General features: G+C 36.0%; 1 protein-coding gene across 7 annotated transcripts in view; it reads right to left on the reverse strand.

The window, feature by feature from the left end:
- Window positions 1–26,997, reverse strand: part of KIAA0825 (KIAA0825 ortholog) — a 404,031-nt gene that overhangs the window by 173,097 nt on the left and 203,937 nt on the right. For all 7 annotated transcript variants that reach the window (XM_059916768.1, XM_059916769.1, XM_059916770.1 and 4 more), the window contains 2 exons: window positions 26,788–26,946; window positions 24,900–24,994 (listed from right to left, as the gene is read on the reverse strand). In XM_059916768.1, coding sequence (XP_059772751.1) covers window positions 24,900–24,994; window positions 26,788–26,946 — 254 coding nt within the window. The remainder of the gene's footprint in view (window positions 1–24,899; window positions 24,995–26,787; window positions 26,947–26,997) is intronic.

Consider the following 26,997-nt stretch of genomic DNA (forward strand, 5'->3'; position numbering starts at 1 on the left):
TGCACTATACAGGAAGACTATTGATTTTGTACATTTATTTAAAAACTGGCTTTATAATTGATCTCTTATTAACTCTACAATTTCTCAGATTAATTTCACATTAAAAAATCATAAAAATTATCTTTATATTTCTTCTCTCCAGATTATACTTCTTATATGTGTTTCCTTCCTTCCACAACGGTTACAATCTAAAGAATAATGTTAAATAATAGTCGATGATATCAAGCATCCGTCCTATTCCCATTTTAATAAGATTGTCTCTCATACTACTGATAACAATGACTGGGTTGAGATTATGTTAAAGGAATATCCCCCTCAGTTTTAGTTAACCAAGAATTTTTAGCAGGAATTTTGTTAGATATTGAATGCCTATTATCACTTACTAAAATTATCATATGGCTTTTTAAATTTAACCTTGTTATGTTGCCATACTATTTTAAATAATTATTATTTTCCTGGAAAAAATCCAACTTAGTTGTACTGCATTATACCCTTGTGTCCCAATGAATTTAATTTGCTCATATTTTACTTATCAATTGTATATTCTCATGTATTGTTATCATTGATAGTTGCCCATGGTTTTCTATAGGGCTATTTTCATTAGGGCTTAGTTTCAAAGTTACAAAGGTTTAATAAAATAACTGGATAGGTTTCTTTATTAGTTCTTGGAGGTTTTAGTCTAATTATATGATGAAAGGTAACATAATATTTTCAGTTGCTTAGATAATGTTCTTTTCAGGTTCATACATATTTTTGGTAAATTTTGGTGATTTGATTTTTTTTTTTTAAAGAAAAGTTTCAAAATATCAAAATATTAACATTTATTAGAAAATAAATGTAATATCCAAATTTTAAATCTCTACATCTGCTGTCATCCTGTTTCTAGTAATTCTCTTTGCTTCTCAATTAGATTTAATACTCATGCTTACTTTTTATTAGTTTGTTGACATATTCATCAAATTTTTTCCAAAAACTTCTCATCAAATAGAGACCAGAAAGAAGTGGAATGACATATTCAAAGTGTTGAGAGAAGGAAACTATCAACCAAGAAACCCACATACAGCAAAACTATCCTTCAAAAATAAATGCAAAATAAAGCCATTTCCAGATAAACAAAGATATATAAGTTGTTGGTAGCATACCTGCCTTACATGAAATCCTGAAGGAAGTCCTTCAGGTTGAAAGAAAATGGTATTAACTAGAGTCCACAGGAGAAATGAAGAACACCAGAAAAGGTAAATATGTGGGATGATAAATTTTAAAAGACTGAATAAATATTATCACTTTTTTCTTTACTCTTTACTGTTTTCTCAACTTCTTTAAAGGACACAGGTTGCACAAAGCAGTACTCAAAACTGTACTGTTGGGGTTTAAGCATATATAGATTTAATATGTATGGCAATAATAGCACAAAAGAGGAGGGAAGAAATGGAGTAATACAGGAGCAAAGTTCCTGTGAAGTAAATTGTGAAAAGATTCATATTTTAATACCAAGAGCAACTACTAAGAAAATAAGTCAAAAAATAGTAAAAATTCAGTTGAGGGATAAAATGTTCCAGAACAGGGCAAGCAAGTCTTGTTCTGCTACCAAACTGGACTACCATGCTAAATGAGATTCAATACATGCTTTCATAAGGTTTATGTTTGGACATAAAAAAATCTTTCAGTTCTGAAAATTCTCTATTCTTTTCCCACTTTGGAGTCTCTGTATGTGTCTAATCTCTGGCACTGAAAAAAAATATCCAGGTTTTCCCTGATATTTAAATAAAAGGTTTAGTTGAATTAATATATGATATATTCTCAGCCTACATGTCAATATATATTGAGTTATTTATACAAAATCATTTATACAAAATGATTAAAGACAAATTTTGGTCCACATATGAATATTAATATAAACATTAATTATTAGTTAATATGAACATTCATATGTACTTCATGTTTTCACAGTTCAGGGTACCTGAGTATACTTTTCTTGTGTCATTTTAAGTTCATGGCAATGGAAGACAATAAAATAGTCTGAATGATTAAGTTACTAAAACAAATATGGTACTGTTGCAATAAACTATATTAATTACTCTGACATTATGTGAAAAAGTTCACGATAGATAGGGGTCAGTGACCTGTAGCTACTCTAGAAGGCACATGGAGCTATACGGGCCTAACTTGGAGTATCACATACAAATATCAGTTAAGCTCCTTAACGGAGTCAAGCTCTAGTGAGAAAAAGTAAAATGTAGCAAAATTTTATAGTTTGCAAAATTCAAATTCTACAATTATTCACCAGTGTACTGTATAGCCTAAGACTGGAAGACGCTTGAGATGTACTAATTAAGTACAGAAGAACACAGTCTGCAAAGATGGTCATATTTACTTTCTATTCTTTTCAAGCATAAACCCACTGTTGGACTCCATAGTTTTAGTCTGATGTTCCTTCTTTCAAAGATGTTTCTTTGTTTTAGTGAAAGGAAGCCTGTTTATGACAGCCTGGAAAAGTAAAAGTTTCAAATAGAAACTGATAATATTTGCTTATAATAAAATAGAAAATACTACTTTAATCATTAAAGACAAATAGTAAGTTCACGGAAAAGATCTGTCCTTTAAAAGGGCAAAAGAACTAATATTTAGAAAGGGAAATTGTTTTACAAATCTTACTACATAAAAAATTTAAAACTTCTATTTACTAAAAAACACCATTAAGAAAGTGAAAAGGGGGCTTCCCTGGTGGTGCAGTGGTTAAGAATCTGCCTGCCAGTGCAGGGGACACGGGTTCAGGCCCTGGTCCGGGAAGATCCCACATGCCGCGGAGCAACTAAGACTGTGCGCCACAACTACTGAGCCTGTGCTCGAGAGCCCGCGAGCCACAACTACTGAAGCCCGCGCGCCTAGAGCCCGTGCTCCACAACAAGAGAAGCCACCGCAACGAGAAGCCCGCGCACCGCAACGAAGAGTAGCCCCCGCTCACCGCAACTAGAGAAAGCCGTGAGCAGCAACGAAGACCCAAAGCAGCCAAAAATAAATAAATTTTTTAAAAAAACTTAAAAAAAAAAAAAGTGAAAAGGCAAACCAAGGAGTAGAGGAAGATATTTGCAGCAAAGGATTTGTATCTCCCCATCCATACGTCTATCAATATTTATCTATATATTTTTCATACAAATCAATAAAGAAAAAAGATCAAGAGGAAAATAGACAGGAGGCTTAATTAAAGACATTTCACCAAAGAAGTTATCCAAATGCTTAATAAATACATGAACAAAATGTTCACCATCATCAGTAATCACACCTGTCAGAATTGCTAAAAGCATGTTTGTACTGGTGAGGATATGATGCAATAAGAACTCATATACTCCTGATCAGCAATATATTCTATGATCCAGCAATTCTACTTCTAGGTATAAACACAACAAACTGCCCACATATACACCAAGATTCAGGTACGTAAATGTTCCCAGCCACATTACTTGTAATAGCTAAGAACTGGAAACCACCTAAATGCTCATCAACAGTGGAATGGTTAAGAAACTGGATGTAGTCATACAATAGGATACTCTACAACAATGAAAATGTACAACTTTGGTTACATTCAACTACATGGGTGAATCTCACAAACATAATGTTGAGCAAAAGAAGGCAAAATGAATAAAAAATATGTATGATTTTACTTAAGTAAAATTTTTAAAAAGAGCAAATTTACCCCCCCCCCAAAAAAAAACAAAAAAACCCAAAACCAAAAAATGGAAAATAACTGTTGTCAAGGGTATGGAAAAATTAGAACCTCTATGTTTTGCTGGTAGAAATGTAAAAATGCTGCAATCGCTGTGGAAAACAATATGGTGGTTCCTCAAAATATTAAACATAGAATTACCATATGATAAAGCAATTCCACTTCTGGGTATATACCCAACAAGATCAAAAGCATGAATTTCAACAGATATTCACAATAGCCAAAAGGTAGAAGAAACCCAAGTGCCCATCAACCAAAAAATAAATAAACAAAATTTGGTATATATACACAATGGAATCTTACGTGGCCTTAAAAAGGAAAGAAATTCTGTCAGATACTACAACATGGATGAGTCTAAAGAAATTATGCTAAGTGAAATAAGCCAGTCACAGAAAGACAAAAATAATATAATTCCACTTATTTGAGGTACCTAGAATAGTGAAATGTATAGAGACAGAAAGTAGGATAGTAATTGCCAGGGCTGGGAGAAGAGAGGAATGGGGAGTTATTGTTTAATTGGTATAGAGTCTCAGTTTGGGAAAGTGAAAATGTACTGGAAATGGATAGTGGTGGTGATTGTACAATAATGTGAATTACTTATGCAACTGAACTGTACATTTTAAAATGATTAAAATGGCAAGTTTTATGTTATGTATATTTTACCACAATTAAATAAAACACAAACCTGAACTATGGTGTTAGAAGTAAAGATAGTGCTTAGTCTTCAGGGAAAAAGGGAGAGGATGGTATTTAGAATGGAGCGTGGGGGTGGGGTGCTTCAAGGGTGCTGGCAAAGTTCTATTCCTGGATACGGTTATCAGTGGTGGTAAATGAATGCTTGCTTTATGATAAATCATAAAGCGTCACACTTAAGTTTTATGTCCTTTTCTGTTTGTTATATTTTACAATAAAATCTTTAAAAATACCATATGTATATTACATGCATGTTCACAGAAAACAAAATATTTCAGTCATATATCATTACAACTTGCATTTTGCTAGCAGTCTGTAGTAGAAAGGACTTGGGCTTTGGAGTCAGCCATCAGCCTTGGACTTGAATCCCAGCTTGGTCATGTAAAAACTGTGTGACATTCAGCAAATCCTTATCTTCTTTCACTCTATTTTCTTAACTTTATAATTAAGAATATGACAAGTGTTTTACACAATGTTTTGAGAATTAAAATTTTATGTAAAAATGTACAGCACGTTGCCAATCAAGTAACAAGTGGTCTAAACATATGAGGCTCCATAGGCTTTCCTTTAGAAGACAAATTCCTTCACATTATAAAATATGTTTTCATTGGATAGTCAAGAATATTCTTGTGTTGAAACAAGCTAAAAAGAGTACAGATCAAGTTGAAAACTGCCCCAAACTATGTTATTTGAGAGGCTATAGTTCATTCTTTCATTTTAATTGATAAAATTAAAAAACAAGCAGACTGGATTTATAACTTTGTTGTGAGGGTATAAAGTTATACTTCAAAAAATGTGAACAGACAATAAAGCCATGAAACAACAATTAGTCAAATATTTTTAAAGAGCTATTTATTAGAATAATAAAAGAGAAAACTTATCTTTTAAGCACTGCTACTACTTAACATTTTAAAAGATTCCTTTTGTATCCAAAAGACAATGGGACAGTCTTTGACTTTCTATATACCATTTACAGAGGTTTAACTGTATATCATACAAATGCTTCCAGTTTCATCCAAATCTACTGTTAAATTACCCATGTAATTATCCCAGTAGACATCATTACACCTTTTTATTATTAATTTTATTAACACTTTACTGCTAGGAGTCTGGGTATGTGTATTTAAATGTAGTTCTCAGAGTTTTTATTATAACAAGTATAGGGAACACTTCTATATTATTTTATGGGGGAGGAGTGTGTAATTACTGAGCAATTACTAAGCCACTAACAATATAGGTAAAAAATAAGTGGCCATTAAGCTTACTTCAAGGCATACTTTTCAAAGATCCCAATGGCAGCATCTTTTTATCCATATTTCCATTAAAATGAAGCTAATTCAGTTATATATTCCACCTATGATGGGACTATGATGTGACAGCTCTTTCTTCTGATGTTTGCCAACAAGAGAGTAGTTACCAAAAGTTATGCATCAATGTACACAGACAGCAAAAGGGGTAAGAGAAGGGGAAAGTTTGTTTTCAGACTAACATGAGCATAGAAGACTGTATGTAAATGGAAATTTCAAAATGCTTATATATCTTTTCATTGGAAGTTTAACCTTTATCATCATATTTATTATACACTTTATTTTCTAACTTATCACATAGTAGTGTTTACTGTTCTCAATCAAACTTAATTCAGTTAAATAAAGATCACAGATAAGATAGAAATATTAGTACTTCAGTAAATTCTCAGGATACAATTCTCATTCCCCTATTCCCTTTCTGTTACAATCCTGTATTGCTAGTGATCCTCCAACTATTTTCAAATCAAAACAACTACTGAGTGAGGGCTTCCTCTGTGCAAGTACCTATACCCAGAGTAAATCAGCTTGATTTCTCCCTAACCAAGAATTCCCCGTAGAATCTTGGGTATACAGAAATTGTAAAAATATCAGTTTGCTTCATTTTATTTAGACAACCTGAATTGGGCCACAAATTAACTTTTTATTAATTTCTAGTTGTAAAAATCCACCCCTACCCCCCTATCCCTACTCAGTTCCTTCAAAGTAACTCTTCAATATCAAGTTAAGGTCAACATAGAGTAGTAATCATAGTATTTTATGGGAATTTATATATAATCTACTAGTATTTTGGCAGAACAGAAATTACCAAGGAATGTGAATTAGAGTATGACTCTCTGAAGGATATAAATTGTAATTTCTATCTCCTTTTTTACATCACAGTCTATTTAGTAAATATTTATTCTTATTTTTCCAAGGGACACAGAAAACAGCTCAGAAAAGTGAGAAAAAAAAAAAAAAGACATACTTCACTCAGCTTATTTCTAATCAGGATTAGCTATGAAGGAAAACATTTAATTCAGGTAATGAACTTCATAAGGGACATTGTAAAATCCTGCTGTTTTGAAAAATGTTTCTGCCTTTTTCAATATTAAAACATTAAAAAGATAGAATGAGGTCACAGAAGAACTTTGGAACTTCATAATCAAACTGCCTTATAGTATATGAAAATATGGTTTGTAAGTTTTTTATGAACAAGGATGTGTCTTACACTTTTTTGGGTACACTCTGCCTTTTCCTACACTAGTGTAATATATCCAGACTTAATAAACAAATACTTTGCTATAATATCATTGGACTTTGTATATTTAATGTGAACTTGGCTATGTTTAGGAGATCAAATCCCACCTCAACCAATGTTACTGGAGTGTTTTAATTCTATTTTCAACTCAGTGTTCACTGTATTTGATATTGTTTGAGACATTTAGATAATTAAATAGAGAGGTTGGAAATGATTTTTAGTATGAGAACTCTCTTTATAATGGTATTTGCTGGGATGATAGTTGGATGGCGGGTAGAAACCAGTAAGAGAAAAGAACTATCCAGCTCACCTTAGCCTCATGCTGTAAGCTGCTGTTCGTGGGACAAGCTCTAAGGGGCAAGGGCCTAGAGAGCGCAAACAACTTACATTTGCACCATGCTTAATTCTATTTCCTCTACTCAATGAGCACCAATGTACTATTCAATGTTTTAAAGTTAATAAAATGAAACTGCAGTGAGGCAAAAAAAAAGAAAAAAATCATTTGGTTTTATGTATCAACTTCCACTTGTACCAAAAGCAAAAATACAAGTTACTGTAGGAGTTACAGATCTGGGAATGTCAGACTTACTCAAGGCCATGACATATTATTTTACTGGATTTCATTAAATTCCCCCCAAAATGTAAAGCATGTATTCATTTAAAAACTTACTATCATTTTGTGGCAAGGCTCCTGGCAAACCACACATCAACCTTAAGATTTAACTTGACTTCTTTGGTGATGCACCATTAAAAAAAAAAAAAAAAATTCAAATCATGATTTCGTAGAGATCAAAAGAAAAACCCCCAAATCAAGCAGTTAACCTGAAGTAAAAATTTCTTTTAGTTAAAAATAAAAGTAGTTTACATAGTCCTCCCATTAAAACATATCTACAGACATTTTCTTCTGAGTGGCACAACTCAAGCTAACGCACATGCTAAACAATGGATTTTTACTACTGATAAAGCTTTGGCACAGGCCAATTCAATCCTCCACCCTTTCATGTAATACAAAAGAATAGATTCTTAAAATAAAGGAGAGTAAATAATCAATAGAAAACAAAATGAGAAATAAAAACACTAATATAAAATTTGATGATAGAAAAGAATGCCAAATCTGAGTCTTTTTCAAGAAATTTGAATTTTATGAAATAAAATAAACATTTCATAGCAGGTTTGGAGGAAATTCAACATTTCAAAATCACATCTTAAAGACAAAAGAGTTGGAATTTTGCTGTGTTAAAATGTTTATGGATGGGTCTAGTTTGACAATTTAGCCTGTGGGATGTGACTTTCACAGTCTGTTGGCAGTTTGTAGGCAAGCCATCACACCTGTGACTCTGTGGTTGATTAATGAGTCTTTCAGCTCATTGCTACCATCTGAAGGAGGGCTATGGCCTTTCTGAGCTTCACTGGTTTATTCGCCTTAAACTGCAGTCCTGCTGAGGTATCGTCCATAAGAAAATCACACCTAGTTAAAGCTAATGAAAACCTCAATATGTCATTTTCTAGACAAGTCAAAAAGCATGTAAAACTAGACAAAAGATGTATTCAAGTAACATGAATGCAGTTTTGTCATAACCTGCCAATCCAAAGAGTCACATAAAAAAGCTTTCCTATGACATATTTCAGTGTCAAATTTTAGAGTGATAATTCTGAATTCTCTGTTCTGTAAGAGGGCTTCTACAATGCCAGCTCTTTTGCTATACAGAACTTCTTTTTTCATCAGAACTACAAAGATTCTAGTTCATGACCAGATAGCCATTTAGCTTTAATTGTCTATAAATGATTAATCCCATTGGGAAAATTTTAGGCCTTATTTCAAAGTTCTCACCTTCAGTTGTTCTACTTGAAGTGTGTCTGCTATTCTATGACTTTTTCTTGAGTGCAAGGCAGCACTGCAACTGCTTTTCCCCCAATCTTGCTCTAGAGACTGAAAAGCCATGTAAAACAAAAACACGTAATGCCCTCCCTATCCTTTTAAAGTGTGAACTAGAGAAGAGGAAGGCCTACTGTGAAAACAGTCTAGTATAGGACAAAATGGTGGGAAATTAAGGAAACATGGAAGATAGGAATCTTTTTCTCAGGGCTTCATACTTTAGCTTCATTTTTGAAGCCCTATGAATCTCCAAAACTTCAATAATATTTAAATAAATACTAAAATTTATTTTAAAGGTAAATACCTGTTACTCTTTAATCTAGATTTTAGACCAGCATTCCCTTCCACAGTTCACATATATAATACAAAGTTTAGCTATATTTAAGTGACAGAAAGACTAACAAAACTCTCAGTACTATCAATAAATGAGCAGTAAAGAATCACGTTTCCATTCTAGCAATTACCACTTTCTGATCTTTATTATCATCACAATCATTGCTACTTTTCCAGTTACCTGTTTGATGACTATATTAAGAATAAAAAATATTGAGTAGTGTACTAATCTTAATTTGTAATGTGGTGATGTTTATTTGGAAAGAACGATGTTGGCTGATAGAAATATCGAGTCCTTCAAGAACTTAACTGAACAATGTCAACAGTGACTTTTAAGCATTCACAAAGTGTTTGATTATTTCAACAAGTTTTCAAATTGTTGTATCAATTATTTCAATCTTGGCTGCAAAGTTAAATCACATGGAAAACTTTTTAAAAGTACCAATGGCTGTGCCTCACCTAAGAAATTATTTAATTAGTCAGTTTTTTTTTCTTATACTCTTCCCAAATAATTCTAACATGTGTCCAAGGTTAAGCACCACTGCTCTATATAATTAATCCTCACGCTCATTTTGCTAATCTAAAAGAATAAAAAACTTAATTCTACCAGGGAAAAGAGATTTCTCAAATTAAGTTGGAAAATAAAGTCATCAGTCTTTAGGATTCTTAGATCTATTACTATAGTTTATAAGAAAATATGCTGGACCATGAGTCAGAAACCCTGGGCTTAAGTCATTGTTCTGCTACCTGCTAGTTCCATGTCTTCAGTAAGGTCCCCAAGACAAATGTTTTCTAAACTATAAAATGAGAAAGTTAAGATTTCTTCCAGCTTTAAAAGCATGTTCTCAAATAATTTCCAAGGGTGCAGAGTGCTGTTCTTAAATGTGAATCAGAGCATTATTTGATTCCATAACTAAAGTTCGGATCTAAGCCACGATGAACAGATGTGCATCACATAAGCCATCATGCTCCTCTCCTGTCTATGGCAGACATTGCTAATTGATCTCGGCATTACAGAAAAAAATACCACTCTCCTGGATTCTTCACTCATGATAAGACTATTTTCTATTTGGGAGTTAAGTACTTATTAGCTGTTGAAGGAGTTCAGGACATGCCATCTCAAAATATGCTGCTTTGGTGTACTGATTATTTTGAGCTGAAGACACTTCAAACACAGCCAATACAGGGAGAGGCATTTTCTGAACTCCCCTTATCTGCCTAAAGACAGATTGTCCAAAAGGAACTCAATTGCCATAAATCCCCTTCCCAGGTGTATCATTAACCAGGGGAAGACTAATTCTTCCCACAGGAGAAGAGATTAGAGGTCAGTACCACACCAGACAACTTTGCCACAAACTATCATACCTCCCATCTATTCTTCTAAAAGCCCATTCATCTTTCCTAAAAATCTTTTACTCTCCCATAAGTAGCCACATTCCTTCTCCCCTTCACCTATAAAGATGATATATAAGCTCTCAAATCTCACCATTTTGGGGGGTATTCACTTCCCCCCACCCCAAGTAATGCCCCCTGCATGTAATATTAAAAATTAATAAATTTGTAAACCTTTTTTCCTGTTGATCTGCTGTTGTGCATTTATTTCATAGACCCAGCTATCAGACCTAGGAGAGTAGAGGGAAAGTATTTCCCCACCTATGTTGTTTTATTTAAAGAGATGATGTAATCAGAGTAGTCAGCAGAGGACCAAAAATGTCCAGAAAGAATAAAAACTTGTTAGCACAGTTCAGAAGCAAGGACACCCTGACTCACAACATGTGAATCAGGTCTTAATGGCAGGCATAGCCCCATGGAGAGATGCTTTACTCCTACTCATCGAATAAATTTTTTTTGTCATAACCTGGTTTCTGATGTCAATTTACCTTGAGGGAGAGAATGAACAGGTTTGCTTCAAGTTGTATTTTTCACTGTAAATTAGTAAATTGGAACTCTGATTTTGCACAAGTGTCTGATGAGTTTGGTTAGTGTGAGTCAATATTTCTGTATGAAACCAAGTTACCAGACTTTCAAAGCTGAAAACCAGATCATATACTAGGGTAGAAATACCAACAAAATTGTGTCCTGCCCAAGAGGTCAGTTGGTCCTCTAGCAGTGAGGCATTCAGTGAGGAAAACACTTACAAATATAGTGGAAATAACTCAAATAGTTTCTAAATAAAATATTTTCTTATATAAACTAAGAAAAAGGAAGCTTTAAAATGTACCAAAACCTTTTCATTTTTGCAGGGTTTTTTTCATATTTACAAATAGTAGCTTATAAAATGTTGTAATGATGCAATAAGACGAGAGTCAATGCTCTCTGAGGGCAGGACCCCCATCCCATCCAGCCCTAGTCGCCATCTCTCATGATAAGTCCTTTACCAAAAGACAGACTAGCCACACCATCTGCTGCCTCCAGGGAGATAAGTTGCACATTTAAAAGTATGGCAATATTCCACTATAGCATAATGAAGAAAATGAAAAACATATTAGCAAACTGAATACTTTGGGGGAAATTTCATTTTCAAATTGTGTGCTGTTTTGCTTTTAAAGACGTAAAATTATTAAATAAAATGTGAGAGGAAGCAAATATTCTTCCTTGTAGCAAAATTATGACTGCTTTTACTTTGTGAAAAATAACATTATTTCCAACAAATGCATTAAAATCATACATATAATTCACATTCTTGGAGTTATGATGAACAAGCATCTATCTCTGACATGCACGTACTTTTGTTAAAATCAAATGTCAGTCCTAAAATCCCCATTAGATTATTTGCTAAATGAGAAAAATAAGCAATTAATTAGGAAAGAATTCCACTTAGTTTCTTCTTCAGAAACTCCCTGGGGTCTTACAGATTTAGTTTGAGGCTACCTCAGACCAGCTAGTTCAGAGCAACACACATGAACACGCAGACTAGGAAGCATCACTACCTCTCCTGGGCATTCCCACCACTGTCAGGTAACTCTTACGGTTCAGAGAGAAGGTGAAGCACTGAAGAACAGACTGTGCAACTCCAGAACAAGCTGCAACTACACTGAGAGATTAAGAGCAAGACAAATCAGGTGTACCTCTCCTAATTGACCAAGGCCGGTATTAAAACTAAGGGCTTTACTGGTGGCGCAGTGGTTAAGAATCCACCTGCCAATGCAGGGGACACAGGTTCGAGCCCTGGTCCGGGAAGATCCCACATGCAGAGGAGCAACTAAGCCCATGTGCCATAACTACTGAGCCCACGAGCCACAACTCCTGAAGCCTGGGCGCCTAGAGCCCATGCTCTGCAACAAGAGAAGCCACCGCAAGGAGAAGCCCGCGCACCACAACGAAGAGTAGCCCCCACTCACCGCAACTAGAGAAAGCCCGCACACAGCAACAAAGACCCAATGCAGCCAAAAATAAATAAATAAAATAAAAAACAAGAAAACCCCAAAACTAGCACATCTTATCTGAAGAACCATCAGTCACCCACCAAGAGTGCCCTCACGAAGCCAAGGCTTATCCAAACCGTATAAATGTAAGGCAAATAGAATTTTAGTGACACACTACAAGGCCATTTGATCTACGAATTACACTGGCCCAGCAATTTCTTACGCATTCCTGAAAATCTTCAGGGTCAGATGAGGCCAAGGATTCAAAAGAAAGAATCTGTAACTCCTTCAATATTCCCCAGTTATGGGCCAAAGTAGTACAGGTGCCCCCTTTCTCTCCCACCAGCCCTCACTCAATTCAGCATCTGACTGTGTCCTAAGCATCCTAACATTCATTCACTGTGCCTATATGTTGCAAACAGAACTGATTTAAAAGTGAAAAATGCAGTGAAGAGACCTTTACCCTAGCCAAAATAACCTGGATGACCACTGCTCACCTTGGCTCCCTGGCTGACTCACCTTCAACCATCAATACGCAGCTCAAGTATCACCACATCCCAGGTGGATTTCCTGACTGCTTCCGCATTCACTGGCGTGAGCTCTCCCTCCCCTGTGATCTTCCAGTGCTCTTGCATGAACCTCTATTGTATCTATAACCACTGATTTTTTAGTCTGTCTCCTCTACTAGATTCTGAGTTCCTTGACAGCAGGGGCTGTGTCTGGCTCATTTCTTTATCTGCTGTACCTAGTGAATGTTTGATGGATGGATGAATGAACAAACAGTCACAGATCCATCTATTTACTCAAAGTCTTGCTGGACTGAATAATGAAATAGAAGTATTCTTATAATCAACACAGTGTTTTTTGTGGGTTACATAATACTTTACTTTCATCTGCTAACAAATGTATTCTCTGTATAATAAAATAATAAGAGTCTGAATTGCCGTTTACACAAAGTTATCTATTTCCAGGGAGTCCTAACTCTCTTAAGTCCTTTAGGGGTCTGACTTGCTGAAATGGACAAGTGGATGTTCATCACTGGTTCAGGCTGAGCCAGATGAACAACTATGGAAAAGACATAATCCTGATGAAAAGAACCTTCTGGGCAAGTGAGACAGGCAAACAACAAAACTTTAATCAGCTTACTGACTTCTTTCCAAATCTGGTCAGCCCAGACCAATTCCATTTACCCTAGGACTCTACTAATAGATTTTAATTCATTAACCTAGAATTGTCAATTATTTGACAATAAGAGATTCACTAGCTTCCAGGTCAGTTGTTAAATCCCACATCTCTCTGTGGCTTTAGAAAACTTTCATTTTACGGAAAACTAGAATATTTTATTTTTACGAGGGAAAACTCGGAGGCATTTGGTGTCTAACAGAATACAAATGATAGGAGATGGAAATTTTGCAAAGTAATTGAAGGTTTCTAGGCTGAGGCCAGAAAAACGTTAGTGCTATGAATAGAAATCACCCAACTCTAAAGAGGCATTTTTTAATGAAGATAATTATGATGTTAGGACTACTTTATGAGATGAGAGTTACTACATTAAAATATCATTACAGTGAAAAATCCAAGTGTGTATGTGATCTGGAATCTTATTGAACAATTAGAACTGGAGCTCCAGATGACTCAGTGGCATAGATTTAGAGGTTCATATTGGTGGACCTAATCCATTCTGATGACATGCGTTATTTAGCTAACATAGCATTAAAATAAATAAAATTTGGATGTTTTTATCTAGGTATGCACTCACCTCCCTGTACTGTATTATACCTCGCCTTTACATTTTTGTATTATTTGCCCAGCCCCTGAATGCATTTGATCTCGATAGCTGGGATAATCCCTTAAAGCCATAGAAATGAATGAGTTAGCTGAGAAAAAGAGGTGGGAAGGATATAGAGAGTTGGTGAATGAGACAACGGACTAAGGCTAAGAAGCCTCTAGTAGTATCTGAGGAAAGAATAAATCAGAATGTCTGTCTACAGGAATTCAAGAAAGGGATATAGATGTAACTGGGGATGGGGGCCAAGAGAATAATCAGAAATAGGACAAAAAATCTTTGAATCTGAAGGAAATCACAATATCGAAGGGGCCTACTCAGTGCAACGAGAAACCAAAGACTCACACATTGACATAATCTCATTTCAGAATGACCAGGGGCAGTTGATGGGAGGAGTTACTTAAAACAAACAAAAAAGGCACCATCCAGGGATATGATAAGGAGAAGAACCGTCTGCCATCAGATTTCTCATAGGCAACATAAAATACAGGAAGATGTAGTTTCTTTATAAAGTCAAACATAAATGTACCATACAACCCAGCATTCCCACTCCTAGGTATTGTCCAAGTGAAATAAAAACCTATATTCATGCAAAACCTGTACACAAATGGTTATAGAGGCTTTATTCACAATCACCAAATACTGGAAATGACCCAAAGGTTCTTTAACAGGTAAGTGGATCAACAGACAGTGGTACCTTCACACAATGGACTGCTGTTCTAGAAGAAGAACAAGCAAGTGGAAGAATCTCAAACGCATGATGCCAAGTAAAAGAAGCCGGATTGAAAAGGTGACATACTATATAATTCTCTTGCAATGACACTCTTGAAAGAAAAAATCTTGAAAGAGAACAGATCAGTGGTTAGCAGGGATTGGGATGGGGGAAGAATTGACTACAAACGGTCAGCACAAGGGAATTTTTTGAGAAATGGAATTCTCTGTATTTTGATTGTGTTGATTGTTAAACAACTTTATGCATTTGTCACAACTCAACTATCTAGCAAGAAGAGTGAATTTTACTTTATACAAAATTTTTAAAATAAAAATTCAAACTGATTTTAAAATACAGGTTATATTATATCACATAAAGGTGAGCAATAGAAGAACTAAAATGAAAATTCAATTAGCAGAGCTTGAAGGGAAGAGGAGGAGGTAGTGTGAGTTAAATCTTTTTTTTGCAAGGTGCCCGTAAATACTAATTTTAAGCTGATAGATTAAAAAAAATAGTGGTGTAGCTTATCCCTTAGATTTATCAACCAAAAGAAATAAAACCAGAAATGGTTCAAATGGCTGCAAGTGCAGTGGAACTTGTGTGATTGAGGAGCTGGGGAGGGGAACTTTTATATTTCATGTCTTACGTTCCTGTACCTTTTGAAATCATATACGTGTATGTATTGCTTATAGTTTATTACAAAATAAATTTCAAACTTATATTAACACAAATATTGTGGATGCAAAATATCTTGATTTAAATTTGTTTTCACCAGATCTCATATTATGGAAAAAAAATCAAATTTAGAGCTACACCTCCAAGGTACTTAAAGGTGAAAGTTTCATTTACAGTAGTATAAAAAAGCACTATTGGTATCCTAACTAATGTCATATATAACACATTACAAATGTACTGTAATAAATACTGTTATAAATGTTAATATATAAAATATTATATAAAGTGAACAATTTTATTAGTTGTTCATACTTATTATAATATTTAATTATATCAATACCTAATAGATATTTAAATTTCTCTAATTATGTCATAATAAAAATACCTTCAAAGAGATAATTTCCTCTCTTTATGTTGATATAGCAACAAAAGTAAACTGAGATATTCAGTGATGACCAATAATCCTGAAAGCAGTCAAGGTTCTTTTCATCTACAGCCAAACTGAATCAATGGGCCTATGACAGCTACTCCTGGTGGAAACTATGCTAAAACTTCTTGTAGAAAAACATCATAGAGGCTTTGGGGTCTGAACAGAATTTGACAGGGGAGAGACTTAAAGAATAGTTATTGAAAAAATAATTTACTCCATTCAAGCAAGTTTTTAATAGCTTTTGATCTGTTGCAAGAACCCCAAAGTGCCAGTATGTGAATGCATAATTGGGTAGGAGAAAATTCATTACAAAGTGAATTTTGGTTCAACTTGACAAGTAAAAAATTTTCCCATGGCTGCTTTTGAGAAAATTATTATACCTTCCTTTCATCAAAATGTTGCTAATTCTGCATTTCTGTCAATAGCATTTAATATATTTATTTAGGTTGTCTGTTTTCTACCTCACTAAAGTAACAGAGACCTTTATTTAAATCCCATCCTTGTTAACTTACATAATACAGACACATACAATCTCTCCATATGTAAGAGAATCACTCTTGGCATCCCCACCGTGGGAGCCACGGAAATGCACCGCTCACATCTCCTGCTGCAGTTAGCGTGGGGAGTGAGGGCCCTAGCTGTCATTCCTCTGCATCTACCATTGCATTTGTGCTTTGGCCATGCTTCTCCCAAGCACATCTCAGTCAGTGTCTGAGCACAGTGGAGGTAGAGTACCAGCCCATTCCTGCAGGACATGAGACTCTTCCAGTGTGGAACTTTAGCTCAAGGAGTCCCCATTGGCTTTGCCAACACTTTCTTAGAACTACTCTGTTATCTGAGCCTCTTCCAACCCAATCCTCTGCCCCACCTCCTTTCACAGGTATCAGATCAGCAACTGGGTCTGAAGGTTTGCCTGCCTATTCCTGCTTCCTCCTCTTTACCCTCCATGTGCATTTCTCCTGCCAAATCTCATGTACTTCTAATCCCATTTTGGCACCTGCTTGGAGGATGTGAACTGACACACTCAATCTGAAGAAATGATAAGCATGGCACCTTTCTATAAACACCTAGGCCACACTGGCTTCAAAGAGAAAGTATCAGAGCTAACTTTTACGCAAATGAGGAATAGATTTAGCTGGGCCCCCAAGCTTCCTTGGGAATATCTTTTATATCTGTGATATATAATCTCCTCCTCAGTCTCTAGCCATAGTCTCTAATCTGGTCTTCCCTCCTTTTAATTATCCTGTCCCTCCACCCCAGCTATTATTAATGTCCTAAAGTAGCCTTCTGTTCCTATCACTCCTTTGCTTAAAGGCTTTGATGATTCCCTCAAGTTCAACAGTTAAAGTCCAAATTTCTCAGCCCTCAGACCCTCTACAACCTAAATACAGTCAACTTACTTCTCAAGTTTTAACTAGAAGAGGGCTCTCTTCCTCCAAGGCTAGAGACAAGAAGCAAAGGACTGGAGATGACATAAACAAAACTGAAGTTTAGGAAGAAAAGCTGGGAGATTCATGTTAGACGGCCTAAATTTTCCTGGTAAATAGGTGATGGCGAGCCAGTTGCTGAGAGGGATATAAAGAGTGGAAGAAGGGGGATAAGTATTGTGATAACCAAAGTGGAAATTCACAATGAATTAAAAATTTTGTGGAACAGCTCTCAAGGACCCTTTGACATATATTAACATTCTCTAGTAAACTGTTACTTTATTACAAATAAATGTATTTCACAAAGCAGATGCTCGAAAATATTTTTTGAATGAGTAAAGTAAGCACAACTCTAGAGAATTAACAGAAGTGGTTAAGAATATGGACATGAGCTAGAATCTGAGAGCTCTGTGTCTTGGTGCCTTAGATTCCTTATCAGGAAAATAATGGTAACATAGTACCTACTTCATAAGGTTATCATAAGGATTTATAATTAAATATGTATGTAATTTACTTAAATTACGCCAGCCACTTGGCAAGTGCTTCCTGTTTTCTGTCTTCATTATCACCAGTACTTGTACAGTGAACACTGAGGTAATAAAAAACAAATTTTGACCTAAGGGTACAAACCCGAAGTTATTAAACACCTATTTTAATCGATTCAGAATTAAACCAAAGCAAAATGTAATGGCAACAGTCAAATGTGAATCATACACATGCACATACTGTTTTTCTCTCACGCTAACTGCTCTCTCTTCAATTTCCAAGAAGAAGACTAATTTTTCATTGAACATACATATATACAACAGCTATTCCCATTCACTGGAAAAAGTGATCAGCTTTTCCTTTGTACTGTTTCTACCACATAATCAGTCCCTATGAACCAGTCCCTATGAATTTATTAAGACTAATAAATTCTGGGGACCTAGTGTACATCATGGTGATTATAGTTAACAATACTCTATTATATACTTGAAAGTTGCTGAGTAGATCTTACATGTTCTCGCCACAAAAAAGAAATGGTAATTATGTGAGGTGATAGAGGTGTTACTTAGCACTGTGATGGTAATCATTCTGCAATATATGTGTACCAAATCAATACGCTGTACACCTTAAACTTACACACTGCTATATGTCAATTATATCTCAATAAAGCTGGAAAAATCTGACCAGGAATACGGTGTAGTAGATAAAGCACCAGATACAGAATCAGAAGCCTTCATTTTGCCTTCCAGACACTACTTAATATCTGTGACCTTGGGTATGTCATTTTGCAACCTCACAAGTACCTGTGTCTTATTACATAGTCGTAGTGAGTGTCAAAGGGGAAGATTTGTGTGAAAGTACTTTATACACCGTAAAAGACGACATATACAAGTTACCACTCAGAAAACAATACACATTTATGGATTTGTTTGGTTCATGTACCAAAGCCCTAACCCCTGAAAATCCTGAGGATCAGAAGTTAAATTTATACCTCCTAGATACACTGTAGACAATCTCTGTCCAAAAAACATGCTGCTTTAGGAGTTAAAAATGGAAGGGAAGCCTTCTGCTATTAGAGAAGATGGTGATGGTGGGTAGAATCACTCAGTCTGAGGTCTTTTGGTGGAGGTGGGAAGAAAAGGGTTTTCCAGGGAGCTAGAGCATGAAAAAAAACTACATTTGAATGCCATGGCGTATGCGATGTATGTAATGGCTCAATGTATTCATAAAATCAGCTTCCCCTTTTTCTTAAACCCATCTCTCCATAACCAGGCAGCCTGCTGCTACATCAGGAATTTACTGCTGTGAGCAACTATAAACATTGTGCTAATGGCGGCACTGCCTGAGAACGATCATTGGAGAGTGTCGTGTGTGCAGTTCAAGGCCAGAGACAATATTTCCTACTCTCTACACACCACAGGGCACACACAGGATACAGCTTAAAGGCACTTTAATAATTATTATTATTAAAAGCAAACAATCAACTCCACAGATCAACGGCTCTTTTAACACATGTTTTCTAAACTCCCGTTTCCTCTCAGATGTATGGTTATCGTCCACTGGGAAAGGCCCCAAAATGATAGCCAGAAATCTGCCACCACCACCCCTTCTGCTGTTCCTGCCATCATATTTAATTGTGCTTGCTCAATGCAAAGCCAAACTCATATGCAGTATATTTAGATGGTTAAAATAGCATAGCATTCCACTGTATTCACAGATTATTTTCAATGCCACCATTCTTGGGAATTAGTCTGGAATAAATAAGGTAAAGAGAAAAGAAGCAACATAAATTTGTTCCAGTGACAAAGAAAACAATACCAAAATGGCAGTCTGGAGATTCGCCGTGAATGAAGGAATACAGAGTGTTCCTTTTGGTGAGCTTTCCTGCAAATGCAATCACCATCTCATTTGATAGTCTGGATTTATTTTAAAGTGGGTGAGAAAGAAAGCAGGAAAGTAATTGTAAGAAACTGTGAAAAGTACCTTTATTATTTCAAAAGATCAATGTATAATCACTGTACTTACTCTTATATGGCATTAAAGGTAAAGGTGTAGAACGGATATATATGTTGATTTTCTAAACCTCTAAGGAGTCTTTATTTTCCACAATGGCAAACTTTCTAAGTTGAAAAACATATACCATTAATATATATTCAGGATCTCTTTTCTGAGGTCTCAGCTACTATCTATTTCTTCAAATGCCTTGAAAATCACAAATTTATAAAGGCTTGGTTGGATGTTTTTGTCGTCTAACTCCATCTTAAATTTTTCAACGATAGTATCATTTAACAAATACAAACCCTACCACCCCAAAAGTCAAAAGACTTCTGAATCGTGGAGTAGAGAACAGACTTTGTTGCTGGAGAGGTTATGGCTTGAACTGGATCAATTAATTAAAAATAAAGACCCGTGTTCTGTGCTTTTAATCTGAGCTGAACTTCACATAATAACAAAAACAGGCACTTTAAACATACAAAGCTTAATTAACCCGATTTTCATCCAAATGAATGAATATGCACATAGATAAATTTTTACTTGAGATTTTCCAGGATACACTTCTTATTCCAACATGACTATTGATCAAACACCACCTTTAGAGAACACCTACTCTGTGTTCATCTGTCAAAGGCTGACTTTTTCTCTGCATTCTTATTCCTCATTTGTTTGTTAACTAATCCAACAAATATTACTCAGAGCCAGCTATGTGCCCAAGGGCTAGTCTAGGTACTGAAGACACGGTTGGAATAAGACAGCCAAGGCACTCTTCTCATGGATTGTACTTTCCACCCTGGAGGTGGGGGGGCGGGGGGAAGCAGGGTTGAGCGACAATAAACAGAAACTATGATTTCAGGTAGTGATAGCTCAATTGAGAGAGCACAGTGAAATAGACTTGGAGGATCACTTTAGATGGGTGATAAGGAAAGACCTCTCTGAGCAGGTAACTTATGCCCCAGATAGACAAGATGGCACCAGCCATGGAAAGAGCTGAGGGAACTACAAGTACCAAGACCCTAAAATGGGGAAGAGTTTGTAGAATCCAAAGAACAGGAAAAGCAATGAACTTAGAACATCATGTGAATTGGAGGGACGTGTTTTGAGATGAGGCCTGATAGTAGGCAGAGGGCCCATCCTGGCCAAGGACTCAGGCTGCCACTTCAAGATTCGTTCTGACTTTGCAGTCAGCACAGAATCAGCTTGTGGAACAAAGGTTAGTGTTGTCTCAGATACACATATTATTGGCACCACCATATCTCCTCTTTCATGTACCTGAACCGTCCCTCAAGTGCTCATCCCTTGAGTCTTTACCTCCTACGTGGCTCACCTGGTCTTTAGACCCTCTTCCTTGCTCATTTTTCCACTGCTTGTCTTACAGACTCATGGGCCTGCTGCCTGGTCTCTGACCTGACACTTGTTCTGACCCTCATGATTGGTTTAGGCCTGGAGTGTACATAACCTCCATATACTTGACCTCAGGTATAACCTCACTGCTCCACCTCCCACCTCCAACTCCCTACTAATCCCAAATGACTTTTACTGTTTCCTTACTTGGCCAGACACTAACACTGCTTTCTGCTAGTGCTACTACTTTTCTAAGTATGTACAGTATTTTAAACTTTCAAAACCACTTCATATCCTTTAACACTCTCTTGATTGTGTCAACAATCTCTATGAAGTAGATATATAATTATCATCACTTAATTTTAAAGATGAGAAACTCCAAAGTTGAATAGTTTAGGTAACTTTCCTAAGGTAAGCTCACAACAGGACTGACCTGAGAACCCAGGAATCCTGTTTTCCCATTTCCATCCTGTTCTGGAGGTGAGGGAAATCTTGTCCACTCAGGGTATTAGAGTCTTGAGAGAGTAAGTCCACAGATGGTCTGCTTATGATATTGGATTTAAAGGCCAGGCACAAAGGAATTTAGGAGGTGAATAGAAAGGATTCCCTTCTCCTCAACTTTTTTCATATTTGTGTAGTTGAGTTCACTTTTGTTGTGACAGTTGTTTGTGACAAATGTTTGTCCCCAGACAACATCTGCACTGCTATATATGAACTCAACCATAGTGTAGAGATAGATTAGTATAACTTTATTACCAATTAAAGAGAGAAAAAAAATGGAATAAGTAACTTGTTTAATTGGTGACTTTGGGAAAAAAGAACTGAGCATATTCAGCTGAGCTGCTCTAGGTTTTCATCTTTGGCTCTGCCTACCCCCAAAGATCATGGTTGTACATAAGAAGTATCACTTTTTGGATGTAGGATAGCATATATAACTCTCATTTTAAAAGCTCAATGTTCTGTGGTCTCACTTTCAAATATGTAATTTCAAATAACCATGTTGTCAAAAATTCAGTGCTGCGCTCTAGAACCCGCTCACCACAACTAATGAGCCCGCACGTGTAGAGCACGTGCTCCGCAACAAGAGAAGCCACTGCAATGAGAAAGCTGAGCACCGCAATGAAGAGTAGCCCCCGCTCACCACAACTAGAGAAAGCCCGGAAAAAAACAAATTAAAAAAAAAAAAAAATTCAATGCACTATTTTTTTTTAAAATCAGCATTTCAGATAAACCTAAACAAGAGAGTCTCTCAGAGAAAATAACAGAAAAAATTTTCCTTACCAGTTCAATATTAATCAAGTCTCGTAAATAACACTCTTAAAATAAATGGGAAGGTGCTAAAAGAGATGAAAAACTCTCAGGGGTCTTTCATCCTTCTAAGGCAGCTCAATTATATTCATTGTAGCTGTGGTGTGTGGTAGTTTAGAATAGAATGTTTTTCATACTATTCCTTAAGAATTTAAGAGATTCTAGCTGTTTCTGTTAAAAATTCATGACCCTGGGATTTCCCTGGCGGCGCAGTGGTTAAGAATCCGCCTGCCAATGCAGGGGACATGGGTTTGAGCCCTTGTCCAGGAAGATCCCACATGCCGCGGAGCAACTAAGCCCGCGCCCACAACTACTGAGCCTGCGCTCTAGGACCTGCAAGCCACAGCTTCTGAGCCTGGGCGCCACAACTGCTGAAGCCCACGTGCCTAGAGCCTGTGCTCAGCAACAAGAGAAGCCACCACAACGAGAAGCCGGCGCACTGCAACGAAGAGTGGCCCCCGCTCATCGCAACTAGAGAAAGCCCGCACACAGCAACGAAGACCCAACGCGGCCAAAATATAAATTAATTAAAAAAAAAAAATTCATGACCCTTTTCCAAGAGAACTGTTTTGACCTGTTACTTCTGGTTAAATTTGTAGGAGTTCTTTTTCCCCACTCATTCCTGCACATAATATGTCAGGGAAATAGACTTTAATAGCTATCAACCTAATTGAGGTATAACTAAAGTTGTTGAACAAAAACAACAATATGCGATTTGGGGTAAAACACAAATTCACTCGAAAGTGAATATCATACAGAGCAAATGCAGTAAGTTTTGAAGGACGTGTTGCCCCTAGATTACCATTTAGTGGACTGGCAGCAGCAATTCACAGCTGAAAGAACTCAGTAAATGATACTACAGCTAATCGACATAAATTCAAACTTTCCAAATAGCAGGGAAAAAATGACTTATCTTCCTTAGTTCGTTTCCAGACAGACATTTAATACTGGGCAAACATTATGTAGCCATAGATTCAACAGAAGACCTGGCCTTTCCTCCAGCACCGCTACCTCTCATCTCTCCAGGCAACTTTGGGACAGGTTAGGAACACCTGTGGGGGACTTGTGCCTTAATAGGGTGCACTCTGAACTACTACCTGCCACATGGTAAGCTTGCTGAGAGAAGGCTCTGTCCTCGATGGGGAAGTTTCTGGATTGTTCAACTTTGTCCATGATGGGTGGGTGAGCTTCATTCAGGGGTGAAATATTAGGAATACCACTATGACGACACATCTAAGCTACCGCTTTTCTTGGCAACAAAGCTGCCTTTTTTTTTAAAACCTCCACCTGGGAAATACTGAAATCTCTCTCTCAAAATATTTTCTTATATGCACCCAGATATCTCAAGGATGATTCGACAATTCTACTATGTCACTATCCTTATCGTCTTTTATGAAAAGTGATACTTCATATTTTTTTCAGAAAGATAAGAAAACATACAAAGATCATAAAGAAGATAAGTGAGTATAAACAAACAGATAATACCTGAAGAATAAAAGCAACTGCACATATATATTTTATGTAAAAATGTGACACTTGATAGAGAAATGCAAATTTAAAATTTACACCTTACTGTTTTCACTGAAAACTTTAAAGGTATGGGAAAAAAACATATTCATTGATCCAAAATATAAAGAAAACATTTATGCTTTTGTGCAAAATAAATTACATGCATAGACTCCTAGACTGAAATCACATAATCATTTTATTGGGTTGTCCTGGGGTGTAAGTGTACGCGTGTGTGCGTATGTGTGTAAAGTAGTATGCAACTGAGATTACAGCAAGACGGTGCCAAAATAACTGGCTGAAAAGCAAAAAAATTCAATCATGACAGTTTTACTTACATGTTTCCCCTGATTAGTTGATTTGGCTTGGCATTTTGTATGCATTCATTAAATTGTTGTAAACAAAGGCATAGTATTATAATGACATTCAAATCAATAACTTTTGGTGTTTACAGCACAAAATCAAAAATATTTAAAATTTAGGCTAAAATCAACCAATTTCATCTCAGAAAAAGTTTTCCTGCCTTCTGCAAATGCTTACTATAGAAAAACAGCATTCACAAACTATACTTCATATAATTTCAAATATATATATATACATATATATATACACACACACACTCACATACAACCTATATATAAAAGATATATATCCTCTTCCCCCCGCCACATCCCCCAAATCCCCAATCTTATTACCTGTTTTTGAGCAGTACACTGAAGGTCGTCTTATCCAGTCCCAGATAATTTGGCAGCAAGTTTGACCAATTCCAGTTCCATTTTGTGATAGCTGACTGTTGATAAATGAGAAGACGCTATTGTTAGTTATTAATCAGAGTTAATATGATCAGTAAATTAAAGCTCCAGCTGTGATAGACTAACTAAGAAGGAGGGGGGTCCAGAACAAGGACTTAGACAGATAACATCAATCATGTCCACAGAATAAGGTTTTTATTCCAATAAGACAGCAATTAATTTATAAATCCATTTGGGGATGTAGTCATTATTTATAAAAATATAAATCAATTTCTTGAGTCGTTATTCTTCCAAGAGCTAATGAAATTTGCCCAACAAGTTACTCTGAAAGGGTGACTCTTTGTAGAGCAAAGCAAAATAATTGGCAACTTTTTCATGTATCAATTTATAGTTTCTTGGGGTTTTTTTTTAGCACCCAGAAGTTTGATTAAAAAAACAAAGATGGAAGTACTATGGCTCGAAATTACAAGACACAGCTTAATTAGAGTATGATATTAATGTTTTTGGTTAAGAATCTGCTTTAAAGGGGAAATTATAAGGACCTGTAAATGTAAATAACATAAGTAATTCTTTTTTTCTCATTTAATAGATAATTTCACAACAGAGTAAGGAGAAAAATTACTGTGAAAGATAATCTCATAATTCAGAACTGAATACAACATACCATTTATTTAAATGAAGTGAGGATAATTTAACAGCTATAATGATTATTTATGGTTGGAGGAATCGAATGTACAACACAGGAAGGCAGCCAATAAACTCAAACTTATACAATATATTTGGTTTTAAAGGATTATAGATGCTTATACTCCTTAACACTAAATAGTTTTGATAATAAGCATCCAGGCCAGTGTTTAAAATCCAACCAGAACTATGCCCTGTCACCTGCTGATTAATGGAACACTACAATCCTGTCATAGAGCAGGAGAATTCTGCCCCAGGTTGTCAGCATTTGAAGGTCTTATTCTACTACAGTATTGATGAATGTAGACTAGGGTTGTAACAGGCAAGGTAAAAATATTATCTGCATCCCGAATTAGGCCATTGTTTTAATTCTTATTTTCGTCAGAGCTCTAGGTCAAGCAATCCTTCTCTTCTGCCTTGTTGGTTCAAATAGTCTGTCAGGAGGCTACTGGGAAAAGGCACCAAAAAAAAGAACAAAGCAAAAGCAACTTTAGGTTTCAAGTCCTTTGGCATAAAGATGATCTTTTTAATGTGACTATGAAACATGCAGCTGAAACAATGGCATTATCTGACATTAAAAAGTGAGCGGTGTTTATCACATTGACTTTATTCCAAACATCCTGACTTTAAGATTGTTAACAAATTCATTTTAAATTCAGGAATGTGTTTAGGGTTACAAGACAGCAAATTTACCTCATGCCACTTAAAATAGGAGCTCAAAGCTCTATTTACAACCAATTTTAAACTATTTTTTAGTTTACCTGATAAATTAGATAAATCCATAAAGATTGCAAGGTGTTTTGCGAGTGTGGGGGATGGGGGAAGCCAGGGAGGGGAAGATTGTAAGAAACACGGGTTTCTCGAGGCTGCCGGAGACACAGCCGAACAGATGCTCTCTCTGCCCACAGTGAACTGACCGGGGCAAAAGTCAAAGTTTACAGACCAAACATATGAATCCGTTTGACAAATAGAAAGAAGGTAAAATAACTTTTCCCAAGTCAATTTGCGCAAACAAGAGCAAGGCCTTTTGCTTCCTAGCCAAAAAAGTTTATGAGTAAATATTCAAACATAAAGCACTTTTTTTCTAACTTGTGTAAAAAAAAAACCCACAAATTTTAATTAAATTTACTATTTAATTTCCACATACCTGATCAAGCATGTTTTCGCTAAACACCTTGTACACATGGAAAGGGTTAAAGGCAGAGGGCTGATCTTCCACACTCCTCAAGGTCATCTTTAAAGGTCGGATGCATAATGGCTTTTCCTCTGAACCATTCATAGAAAACAGCTGTTCTTTTAAATACTCCTTCAAGGGAAAAAAATTACAAGTCGTGATGGTAGGAAGCAGGTATTCTCT

Source organism: Balaenoptera ricei, chromosome 3, assembly GCF_028023285.1.
Source record: "Balaenoptera ricei isolate mBalRic1 chromosome 3, mBalRic1.hap2, whole genome shotgun sequence".
In the NCBI taxonomy this organism is placed as follows: Eukaryota; Metazoa; Chordata; class Mammalia; order Artiodactyla; family Balaenopteridae; genus Balaenoptera; species Balaenoptera ricei.